The 13,270-nt window shown below is 34.0% G+C and overlaps 1 protein-coding gene across 1 annotated transcript in view; it reads left to right on the top strand.

Moving 5' to 3' along the window:
• LOC145258346 (uncharacterized) overlaps positions 1-13,270 on the top strand; it is a gene marked incomplete in the record, with an annotated part of 299,186 nt that overhangs the window by 258,329 nt on the left and 27,587 nt on the right. Inside the window, 4 exon segments of the mRNA XM_080116539.1 lie at positions 1,972-1,986; positions 8,915-9,097; positions 12,098-12,217; positions 13,176-13,270. The exon segment at positions 13,176-13,270 is cut by the window's right edge and continues 31 nt beyond it. Of these exon segments, the coding sequence (XP_079972665.1) occupies positions 1,972-1,986; positions 8,915-9,097; positions 12,098-12,217; positions 13,176-13,270 (413 nt within the window).

Below are 13,270 nucleotides of genomic sequence, written 5' to 3'. Positions count from 1 at the left end.
TCTCATCCAGGCTGTACTATCAAAAAATGCTCTGCTGAGGTTGCTCCAGTTCCCTCCAAACTCTTCAACAAATGCCTTAACGAATCATGCTTTCCTGACTGCTGGAAAACTGTTTCCGTGATACCAGTTTACAAGAATTCTGGCAAAAGAACTAACCCATTAAATTATCGCCCCATTAGCCTCCTCCTTTTGCCAAAATATTTGCATCCATAATTAATCGAGCTCTAGTCCACTACCTTACAGATGCTAGACTTCTGTGCGACCACCAATATGGATTTAGGCAAACCCGTTCTACTGTAGATATTCTAACTTTAATCTCTGAACGTATATACCATGCACTGGATAAGGCAGGGGAGGGATGGACAGTAGCCTAGATATTTCTAAGGCTTTTGACAGGGTATAGCATGATGGTCTTCTCATGAAAATCGGATCCTATGGTATTATTGGACGAATACTTAACATTATTAAATAAAACAAGTATCCAGATTGTCCTAAACAAACTAATATAAATGCAGGTGTATCTTAGGGGACCTTTTCATAGATGATCGATATGTTATGTCAAACCTCTTTCTCTACCTCCTTTTTTTTTTTTTTTTTTTTTTTTGATGATGAGTCTACATTTTCACGTATCATCTGTTACGTTTTTTTTTTTTTACTTTTTTTTTTTACTTTTTTTTTTTTTTTTATGATGAGTCTACATTTTCACGTATCATGTTACGTTTTTTTTTTTTACTTTTTTTTTTTTTTTTTTTTTTTTTTTTTTTTTTTTTTTTTTTTTTTTTTTTTTTTTTGATGATGAGTCTACATTTTCACGTACCATCTGTTACGTTTTTTTTTTTTACTTTTTTTTTTTACTTTTTTTTTTTTTTTTGATGAGTCTACATTTTCACGTATCATCTGTTACGTTTTTTTTTTTTACTTTTTTTTTTTTTTTTGATGATGATGAGTCTACATTTTCACGTATCATCTGTTACGTTTTTTTTTTTTTACTTTTTTTTTTTACTTTTTTTTTTTTTTTTTTTGATGAGTCTACATTTTCACGTATCATCTGTTACGTTTTTTTTTTTTTTACTTTTTTTTTTTACTTTTTTTTTTTTTTTTTGATGATGAGTCTACATTTTCACGTATCATCTGTTACGTTTTTTTTTTTTTTTTTTTTTTTTTTTTTTTTTTTGATGATGAGTCTACATTTTCACGTATCATCTGTTACGTTTTTTTTTTTTTTTTTTTTTTTTTTTTTTTTTGATGATGAGTCTACATTTTCACGTATCATCTGTTACGTTTTTTTTTTTTTACTTTTTTTTTTTTTTTTTTTGATGATGAGTCTACATTTTCACGTATCATCTGTTACGTTTTTTTTTTTTTACTTTTTTTTTTTTTTTTTTTGATGATGAGTCTACATTTTCACGTATCATCTGTTACGTTTTTTTTTTTTTTTTTTTTTTTGATGATGAGTCTACATTTTCACGTATCATCTGTTACGTTTTTTTTTTTTTTTTTTTTTTTTTTTTTTTTTTGATGATGAGTCTACATTTTCACGTATCATCTGTTACGTTTTTTTTTTTTACTTTTTTTTTTTTTTTTTGATGATGAGTCTACATTTTCACGTATCATCTGTTACGTTTTTTTTTTTTTTTTTTTTTTTTTTTACTTTTTTTTTTTACTTTTTTTTTTTTTTTTTTTTTTTTTTTTTTGATGATGAGTCTACATTTTCACGTATCATCTGTTACGTTTTTTTTTTTTTTTTTTTTTTTGATGAGTCTACATTTTCACATATCATCTGTTACGTTTTTTTTTTTTTTTTTTTTTTTTTTTTTTTGATGATGAGTCTACATTTTCACGTATCATCTGTTACGTTTTTTTTTTTTTACTTTTTTTTTTTTTTACTTTTTTTTTTTTTTTTTATCCCAAAACGACTAATTCCTCGTGCAAAGATGAATCTCAAATTTGTATTGTCTGTTTCTCTTTAAGGTGCCAATTCTACAGGTATGCATGACACATTTTATATTTTACTCCTCTGCATTATCCCCTCTACCACTTACGTAAAGTTAACTTTTTTTTTGTTTGTGTGTGGAACCCTTTCCCTGTTATTGCTAAAGTTGCACAAATTTACGTTGGGTGCTTCACCAATGTCACACTGACCCCCGGAGATTTCTCACAAAAGATGGAATCTACACTAATCCTTTCGGTTTGCATTAGTTTTTTTTTGCAGGTGATATTAATTACAAACCATGCAAAAATCATCTCAGTATATCAATTTTTAAAAATCTTTCTATTCCTTGGTGAAATATCTACATAATAAGATATACAGTGACCTGTTGTGTCATATCTAGGGCTATGACAAGAGAATATTCTTTTCATTATTTTGACTCTCGAGTATATATCAATTAATATCTTATGTTTTTAGATAGAATGATGTGGTTCTCAATTCATTAACTGTGTCGGATATATACTCGAGAGTCAAAACAAAAGAATATTCTCTTGTCATAGCCCTAGTAATAACCATTACCATTCAACATTGAAATATTTATTTGCACAAAATATAAAAATACATTATGAACAAATTAGGCACAAGGCCATTCAAAAGTGAGGACATAATGGATGTCATTGGTCATCCTTGGTCTCCGATACTAAATTGTCTATCCTATTCTTCACTAAAAATATCTTACCATAATACCGCATTTACTCATTCGAAAATTCATAAACTATTACAAATCTTTTAGAACATTTTCAGCAAACCAGAAAAATCCGAGACTCCGTTTACAGCAAACGGTATTCAGTTTGATTCTGTTCCTGATCTTAAAGATTTCCAGTTTTAGGTCTTATAAACAGAAATACCGTAGGTATTAAACGTAACGTTAAATTTTTTTGAAAAAAAAAAAAAAAAAAAAAATGAAGTAAAAAAAAAAAGAAATTTAGACATGTGCATGTGAGTATAATGTGCTTTTAAAACGGTCCACTTTTTGTAAGTAAAAAAAAAAAAAGAAAAAAAAAAAAAAAAATATTCGAGCTAAGATCGAAACCAAAACCTATAGACAGTGAGTCAAGTACAATAACCATTTAAGCCAGCTTGACACGAGCTTTAAAAGACGTTTTAAAACCTACTTATTTTGAATCTGGAACGATTCATGCATGCACATTTGTAAAACGGTTGAGGAACGGATAAAAATCTGATCACCCCCCCCCCGGGTACCAACTTTTCAATTTTGATCCCTTAGTAGCCCTTTTTTATTTCTTTTTTTTTTTTTTTTAATGAAAACCAATTAGGTTTCCACATGTCTGAATACCCTATATACCAAATTTCAAGTCTGTAGATTAAAAATTTGTTGTGTATATAGGTTGAGAAGTGTCTTTGCATGCACTTTTAGATATATAGATTGTGAATGGACTAATGTGTTTGTGGTGAGTGCTGTCATGTCTATGTACATTGGACAACCATGGTGGAAAAAAAAAAAGTCAGTTTCTTTTAGAAATGTTTGAGATAAGAAAAAAAAAAATTGTTTCAAGTACATGACATCACTTCAAACACGTTAACTTAATTCTTCTAGTAGAAATGTAACTTGCTTATACATGGTGAGTCACAGAAAACGGATGTTTAAAAAATAAAAAAAATGAATATTTCAACAAAAATTTTATAATGTACATAAACATTCACACCCCCCTCTGGGTACCAACTTTTCAATTTTTATCCCTTAGTAGCCCCCCCCCCCTTTTTTTTTTTTTTTTTTTTATGAAAACCAATTAGTTTTCCATATGTCTGAATACCCTATATACCAAATTTTACGTCTGAACTCCAATCTCTGGTCCCCCCTCGCCAATCTTTCACGAAAAACACCCGTCTAGCTGAATCCACTGTGAAAAATTTCCCCCACTCTATATCTGTGCCTAAATCAAAACGCGGATTCCATGAACAAAGCTTCTTTCTTAGAACTGCACGCCTGTGGAACTCTGTTCCGTCTGCCTGCTTCCCTCCGGACTACAACTTGGATGTCTTCAAGTCCAATGTTAACAAATTCCTAATGAATCGCCCCCTTAATTAAACACTTCAGCAAATCTCCACACTAACGTAATGTACTTGCAATAACCCTTATCCCTGAGTGGCTTCCGGGCTTTGATAAGTGGTGATCACCGTGTAAAAAAAAAAAAAAAAAAAAAAAAAAAAATTTATAAACTATGCCATTATGGAATATTTAGAAGCGTAAAATTACTTCCCCCACTCTTTATCCCTTGGTCAATGAGAGCGAGGAGCTTTCTAAAAGCACCCATTTCTCATGACTCGCCCTGTATTTTCAATTTGTTGATTAAAAGTGGTCGGTTAAGTGGGTTCATACATTAGCAACATCTGAATCAAATCAGTCATATGAGTGGCTTCCGTGACAAACTAGAAAAAGGTCCAGCTTAAAGTTAGCAGTAAAAAATCAAAACGCGGATTCCAGGAACAAAGCTTCTTTCTTAGAACTGTATGCCTGTGGAACTCTGTTCCGTCTGCCTGCTTCCCACCGGACTACAACTTGGATGTCTTCAAGTCCAACGTTAACAAATTCCTAATGAACTGCGCCCTTAAGTAAGCACTTCATCAAATCTCCACACTAACGTAATGTACTTGCAATAACCCTTATCCCTGAGTGGCTCCCGGGCCTTGGTAAGTGGTGATCACTGTAAAAAAAAAAAAAAATAAAAATGTTAGCATTGCACAAGTATTCAAATCTATAAAAAAAACTTCACGAATTTCAGATTTTAATGGATAAGATGAAACTGTAATGGGAGTGTTCAGATAAGACACATTTGTTAAAGTTCTTCTGTCAATTAATCGTTTTAAAGTCTAATGTAAACAAATTATTGCAGAGTCGACATCTGAAATAACTTATTAAAATCCTTATCCTCGAGCGGATTTTGGGTCTTCATAATTTGTGACTCTTTAATAATGAAAAGTGCAAAAGAATATAAAACCGTTTATGTGAGCAAAACCCGCCGTCTTGATTCGGCTCTGTTCCGAATTTGAAATATTACATTTTTTCTAAATTTAACATGACTAACGAAATTGGTATTTAATATTTAGTTTCTCATATCGTACACTTTTTGGTAAATTAAATATTCTTTTAGGATTTTAACTTTTAACGTTTTAATAATTTAAAAACATTCGTGGGAAGATAAAATATTGTAATACTTAAACACCTGCTTAATAAGAAAGGTTGATTAAAAGTATTAATTGGATTGTGAAACACTATTTGCTTTGATACCGGCCATATTTGACTGCTTATGGATTGAATTTTTTCTCTCTCCTCCGTCATTTTGCGCCTTAGTTATTATCCCATCATTTTATTTTATTTTACCACGCTTTTATTACCATACATTTAATTTTACCATGCATTTGTTTTACCATTACTTGTTGCTATAATTTTTTCCTTTGTTGTAACCTTTCCCCATTATTCTACCCCTTTAATGTTTCCCTTATTTCTTTTTTTATTTTTAATTTTCACCCCATGTTACTTTTTATTTTTTAAACTTTGCATTGCTTTGTTACCTTCTTTTTTTTTTTTTTTTTTTGGCTTCTTTTATCCATTTTCTTCTGGTTATATTTTGTTTCAGTTGTGGAATTTATGGTCAAATTGAAAAAAATTGCTTCGTTTTTTTTTTTTTTTTTTTTTTTTTTTTTTTCTTGTTTGTTTTTGTATTTTTTTTATTCATTTTTCTATTTTAATCATGAAACTTTTTTTTTTTTTTACATTTTAAACATTTTTTTATTTGTAAACCTTTTTCTTCAATATTTATAAAAAATGTAGTGAACAGATTTGAATCTACTTAAAATTTTAATGAAAAAAAAGTTTTGTAATTTCTTTATCTTTCCAGCCGCGGCTTCTGTACCTCTCTCTCTCTCTCTCTCTCTCTCTCTCTCTCTCTCTCTCTCTCTCTCTCTCTCTCTCTCTCTGTGGTTTTTTTTTTTTTTTTTTTTTTTTTTTTTTTTTTTTTTTTTATTACATTTTCACCCCAAACAAGGCAAATTGCCACTTTGGTGTAGGGGGCTACTATCAGGGGCAACAACTACTGGGGTACTATGTAGGGATTTGGGCAGCAAGGTGTCGGTTCACGTTACACTTGAACTTCTGCACGTCAGTACTGTTGGGGAAGCAGGGACCTGGAATGGAATTCCAGAGTCTTGCGGTTCTGGGGAAGAAACTATTGGAGTAAAAAGATCTTTTACATCTAGGGACCTCTACAGTGTGGGGGTGGGATCTAGTAGCCTGTCGGGTTTGTCGTGGGGGCACAAGTGATTGCAGTTCGTCAGAGCAGTCACCACTAAAATACTTGTAGAAAAGGCAGAGGGATGCAACATTTCGTCGATGGGACAGAGGCTGAAGCTTAGATGCCAGTTCAGGGCCTATCAGGTTTGCGACTCTCTTTTGAACCTTGTCAAGGAGCGAGAGACTAGTAGCAGATGCACCAGCCCAGATGTGGCAGCAATACTCCATACATGGGCGAATGGTGGCCTTATAGAGGTACAGGATACTTTCGGGTGTTAGTAGTTTTCTAGCACGGTAGAGAGAGCCTACCTTTCTTGCAGCGGCCCTGGCAATGCTCTCGATGTAATTGTTCCAGCTCATGTTTCCTGTGAACGTTAGGCCAAGGAGCTTGAGAGACGTACTCTCAGATAAAGAGTCGTTGGCCATTGCTATGGGTGGTAGAGAGGGTTTCTTGTAATTATTGAATGAAACTAGTTTAGTCTTGGCAGCATTGAATGCGACCAACCACTTTTGTCCCCATTCCACTACAGATTGGAGGTCTTCCTCTAGTGTTTCTGCCATTTCTTTAGAAATGTGTTCATTCGTCTTCCTGTCGTGTCTGCCATAGAGTGTAGTGTCATCAGCATATATACCCATCTCAGAGGCAATGTTGTCGGGGAGGTCATTTATGAATATCAGGAACAATAGAGGTCCAAGGATAGAACCCTGGGGCACTCCCGCATTTATATCATATTGTTTAGATGTGCGACCGTCGAGGACTACCTGGATTTTTCTCTTATCTAAGAAGGATTTAATTATGTTAAGTATTCTACCAGTGATACCGTATGATCTGATTTTACTGAGGAGACCCTCAGGCCATACCCTTTCAAAAGCCTTAGATATATCTAGAGCTACCGCTCTGCCTTCCCCCGCTTTGTCCAGTGAATGGTATATACGTTCAGAGATCACAGTGAGGATGTCTGCTGTGGAACGGGCTCGTCTAAATCCATATTGTTTGTCAGTCAGTAGTTTAGCATCTGTAAGATGATGGACTAGAGCATGGTTAATTATGGTCTCAAATATTTTGGCAAAAAGTGGGAGGAGGCTAATGGGGCGATAATTTGATGGGTCTGTCCTTTCGCCAGAATTCTTGAATACTGGTACAACAGAAGCAGTTTTCCAACAGCCCGGAAAGCAAGCTTCATTAAGACATTTGTTGTAGAGTTTGGAGAGAACTGGAGCTACTTCGGCTGAGCACTTTTTTAATAGCACAGCTGGGATAAGATCGGGTCCACATGCTTTTGAGGTGTCAAGGTTTTTTATGATAGCATGCACCTGAGCAGGGGTGGTTTTCAGATCGTCTAGTGTGGCGTCTGTCCGCATAGGAAAGTCAGGTAGGGGGTGGTTGGAAGGGTCCAGTGTGGAGTTTGAGGCAAACCGACTGGCAAGCATGTTAGCCTTGTCGGTTGCTGAGGAGACAACCTCGTGATTGTTGGTTAGTGGGGGAATTGTTGATTGCCCATTATTTACTACACTGTTGTAGATTTTCCAGAAGTCTCGAGTTCCTAGTTTTTGTGCTTCGATGCGCTTTTTAGTGGTTTCCGTAAATTCTCTCTTAGCTGTCGCTATTTCTTTCTTAACGTTATTTCTAGCTTCTATATACTTCAGTCTGTTTGAACTGGACTTATGTCGGTTAAACCTACGGTATGCATGCTGCTTTTGAGTAATGGCAGTTGCACAAGTCGACGTAAACCATTGGGGAGAGTGGGGCTTACTATAAAATTTCCGCATGGGAACATGCGCTTCGATTGCAGTTTTGAACCAGTCAGTGGTCTCGTTTGCACATTGTTCAGCAGGGAGAGAGAAAATATTTTTCCATGGAGCATCTCTAATTAGTTCCCTGATGGCTTCCCAGTCAGCCTTATTATAATATCTCGTTGTTTTGAGCACTGGCTCTTCAGTTTTGGGTCTAGAGTTTAGGGCGATTTCAACCATTATCACTGCATGGTCAGCGTTCCCGAGTGGGCTGTGGGCCTTCGTTATGCAGTCATCGGGAACTGTGGTAAAAAACAGATCTAGAAGTGATGCGTGTTGTTCTTCCTGGTCAGGGAAACGGGTTGGAAACGTAACAATTTGTGATAGGGAGTGAGATATAGCGAAGCTATGGGTTGTGCTGCCCGCTGCATCTGTGTGAGTAGAGAATCCAAGCCAGTTGTTGTGGTGGACATTAAAGTCACCAAACACATGTATTTGTGCGCTAGTGTCGAGGGACAGTGCCGTGTCTATGCTGTCAGATACTTTGTTTATTATGGAGCAGTCCTGAGTCGAGGGAGAGCGGTAGAGAAAATAATAGTAGCTAATACTGTGTTGCACGTTTAGTCTAAAGCACATAAAGTTTGTATATCTCTTTCTTGCCACGGCTTCTGTACTGTTTCTCTCTTTCTCTCTCTTTTGCCCCCCCCTCTCTCTCTCTTTCTCTTTCACAGTGGCCTATTTCTCTTTTCACTTGATGAACTTAATTTTCTGTTTTACACGACTAAATCTACTTTCCAGATATTTTATTCCATACAAAAATCTTTTTCGTTTGGCTTTTAATTTATCTGAACGGAAACAAATATCTCAAATCTCTCCACCCTGAAAAGATATCGTATAGAAAGAGCAGGCCTTATATTTTCGTTTTTGACTTCTTTCAGCTCGTATGTACATTTTGCCTTGTGACTGTGATGATGGCTACACTGGCAGTACCTGCGAAAAAAAAGTTCAGCCATGTAGCACGACATCTTGCTATCCAAACGTTGCCTGCAATGTTTCAAATCCGGCCAATCCATGTGGACCCTGCCCCCCTGGGATGAAAGGAAATGGTGTGAATTGTTACGGCAAGTATCTTAACTTTTGTTGCTGTTTCAAGCAAACTACAAAGAAAATTAGCAACGTGGTTGATATTGTTTCTAAAAGTAGGTATTACGGATTTGTTCCTAGTCTAGGGGTAATGGAACACGGCAAACATATCAATGAAAAATAAGAGTAAAAAAAAAAAAAAGATAATTTGAAAAGAAGAAAAAATATGGAGAAAGAAAAGCAAAATAAAAAATAGTAAATAAAACAAAATGTCTAATAAGCTGTTTATAATCGATAGTGTAAGGGAGATAACTCTGTTTTCTAGTTATTTCCCTTTTATTAGGAACAAATGTTTTTTATAGTAATGTTTGTTTTTATCTTTGGACATAAATGCTTTTTGGTCAAATATAATTCAGAAAAATCTATATTTACCAGTTTTTGATGAGTTTTCTCTGTATCTTATTTGGTTCATCTGTTATTTTAATAACTCGAGTTTTCTTGTGTTTTCCTTCGGTCGAAGTTATAATAGGTGGTCGCCTCTCATTGCGTCCCAACGTCATGTTATTATCATTTGCAATCGTTCGCTTTTTATAGCTATTGCTGGAGAAGGTCCTGGAACAAACGTTTTAGAATGTTTTTTTGTTCCATATTTTGTAAATCTCCAGAGATGCTAAAAAAAAAACGTTTTACATTCAAATTCGTAAGTAATACTTTTTATATTTATATAATCTTTTATTGTTATTTCCTTTTAATTAAGTAATTTATTATTTTTATTATTACAGGTTGAGCCCCCCCCCCCCCAAAAAAAAAGAAGCTAAATCTAGATCATCTAGAACATATGCTGTAGAACGGAGAAAAAAAGGCCAAAGACCCTTGTGTTTTGATGTGATGTTTTGAATATAATAAACTAGTTATGACCAAAGTTTAATTTTATTCAGACAAGACACTAAGAACCTGGGCCTAATTAGTTGGGGCCCATTTTTTTGGAGGGGGGGGTCACCCTGTATTATATATTATTTTAAGTATTTTTATTTAATTATAATTTATAATAATATTAATTATTTTTATTATATTTTATTTCTTTGTTATTATTTGGATAATTAATATTATCTTTTGTGTAATAAATCATAATTTCTTCATATCGTAAGAGCAAAATATATCATTCCATGATATTAGGCAACACCAAAAGTCTAAAATGTACGAAAACAAAATTAATCCAAACAGGAACAATGTCAGTAAAAGAAAGTAAAGTCTACTTTTTTAATCCAGTTTAAAATGGAAAATCTTAAACATGTGTTAATCATCTGGCTAGTTCGTGGGGTGTTTATACCCCCCCCCCCCCAATACAAAAATGTTCATAGAATTTTTAATTATGTAAAATATACAGGGTGGTCGCTAGAAAAGCGAAAAATTTGTCAAAGAATGATTTATTTTTACAAAGTTTTTCAAAGACAAATGTTAGATTTAATCAGATACTCAAAATGTCGTCCGTGCACTTCACTGCAGCGTCTTAACCTAGAAATCCAAGCTCGACAACAAAAGAACCAATCAAAAAATAGCAATCGCGCATTTTATTCATGATCCAAGCTGACCTTCAAATATATATAGTGAATATATATATATATATATGGTGTGGTCCTTTTTAGAGATGGAAAACTTTAAATTAACCTAAGTCGCAGAAAAATATTTTTGTTATACAAATGTTTGGTTTATTCCAAAAATTAATTTTTGACATTTATTATTGAAATACAATTTTGGCCATTTGGATTTACCTGGCCCATTCACACATGGCATTATCTAGAGGTGCGATTTTCACAAACTCTATGCATTAAGTTAAGCTATATTTCACCAATAGCGTGTCGAATTTTGTTTTCCAAAATGGTTTATTTTTTGGTTTATCAGCAGAGATATTGGACATTAAATATCCCCAAAGAAAATAATCTAATGGAGTTAAATGGCATGACAAGGTGGCTCGTTAACAGGTCCATTTCATGCCATTATTCGTTCATCAAGTGTTTGTCCCAGTAAATTGATTATATTATTTGCAGTTATCAAAGGCTGCTCGGGTGTTTGTCTCTTCATGAAGTGCCAAACTTCGCTTAACTCAAAATAACAAAATTTGCAATTCAAAGTTCACTACCTTAAAAAAAAAATTTTTTGGTTTTAAATGTACATCTTAGTATGGGCCAAAAAATTGTTTGCTCTAATCTCTATATAAATAAAATGAACTCATTTTTTCCTGTCGGATTTTGACCTTAATAGGATTAAAAATCAAGATATTTCATGCAAATATAATATGCACAAACGGCAGAACAATATCTGAGGTGTGTTATAGGCTTATTATTTCTCAAATTCCTCGATAATCTTAGATTTCTATACTTTTTCTGCTGAGAAGTCACGGCCAAAATCGGTTAAGATCAATGGAAGTGGTAAAATATTTTCTCTCTAATAAATTCCTCCTCCCCCTGCCACCACTTAACACCGTTTGGGGATCGTTCACAAGGAACAGTTGAGAAGAGAACACCGGTTTGGCTTCGTAGTTCTTTCATGTGAAGTTATTTAAAATCACTAAACTAAGCTGCAGTGCTCTGTGGCGTAGTGGTTAGCGTGCTGGACAATTCACATTATATTTTCACGTTCGCGCCGACCTACCGTAGTCGTTTTTTTTTTTTTTTTTTTTTTTTTTTTCCTAAACAACTGGAATGGACTTTTCTTGGTGGCCGAACTGTTAACGTTGCAGATGTTTTTTTTTTTTTTTTTTTTTTTCACACTTTATTTTCCTACTTTTACTCATGACTCCGGGTTTGATCCTTCCTACTTACCTACCATAACATTTTTTAAACCCCCCCCCCCCCGTCCTGGAAACAAACACTCGGGCAACGCCGGGTACCCCCGCTAGTAGATAATAAAAGATGATTTTTGATGAATTCATAACGAGTTTTGTTTCCTGTATTTAAAGCGATTAACGTGACTAAAAAAAAAGTAGGATATATGTATTAAAAATTTGTATTAATATCCTAAACTAAATATCTTTGCAGACGTCAACCAATGCAGCAAAGGAGTTTGTTCCCAACTCTGTACAGATTTTCTTGGTGATGGCTATTATTGTTCCTGTCGGTCTGGATATAATTTAGCAGCTGACAACAAGACTTGCATCGGTAATCGATATTCACTATTCTTTCAAAATATTCCATAAAAGCGCACATTGTAATTCATGTTAGTTTTTTCACTTTATTTCCATGGAAAATGCTCGACTGAGCTTCAATCCAGGATTGCTCCTTGTAAAACATTTCTAAACAAGAACTTGTCTCTTTTTTTTTTTTTTTTTTTTTCATTTTCCTTAAACTTTTTCTTCGAGGGGATGGGACATCCAACCAGATGTCTGACATTTACCCCTATTTTAGTGAGTCCAACCAAGAGATCTTTTCAGGATTCTAGCCGTCCCTTTCAGTGCAATCGTTTGTATTTCACTTGCACTTGGTTCACCGGGTATGCTTGCTATGTACTTTTTAAAGTTCTTTTTCCTAAGCCCAGTTGCTCCTATGATGACTGGTATAATTGAAACGTCTTTCAGAATGTGTCTCAGTGTGGCATTCCGGGTGAGTCGGTATTGAACGTGATATCGCTGTGCTGTGTTACCCTGAGGTTTTGTTCTAATTACAGTGCTAATATATCTTTGTTGATATTGAAATACTAGACGCTGAATATATTAGGTTGGTGCAAAAATGTTTTTTGACGTTAATTTTCTAATTAAAAAACATTTTTGCACCAACCTAATATGCTGCTATGAGTATCTCTCTTTTTTTTCAAGCACCATTTTTTAAAAAAAAATTTTGCACGCCTCGTTTTCAGTTTTTATTTTTTTGTATGCCCCATTTTTATTTGAATTTTCTGTTCCTTTATTTTTTTTTTTTTTCCATGCCGTTTTTTTTTTTTCTTTTGCAAGACTCGTTCTTTTTCGTTTTTCTGTTTTGCACTTCAAAGTTCTCTTTTTTTTATTGCACCCATCCGTTTTGTTTTTTATTCCATCTACCCGTTTTATTTATGCACCAAGCTATTTCTTTTTCATTTTTTTTTCTTTAATAAATGTTTGCACATTTTCCTTTTTCCTTTCAGATATTGATGAATGCAAAGGCGTAAATAACTGCACAAAAGAAGGTGAATACTGCGCAAACAATGATGGCAGCTACGACTGTAAATGCAAACTTGGA

The sequence above is a fragment of the Euprymna scolopes genome, chromosome 33 (assembly GCF_053919585.1).
Source record: "Euprymna scolopes isolate OS-2025 chromosome 33, ASM5391958v1, whole genome shotgun sequence".
NCBI classification, from domain to species: Eukaryota; Metazoa; Mollusca; class Cephalopoda; order Sepiida; family Sepiolidae; genus Euprymna; species Euprymna scolopes.
This window is presented reverse-complemented; position numbering and strand designations above follow the sequence as displayed.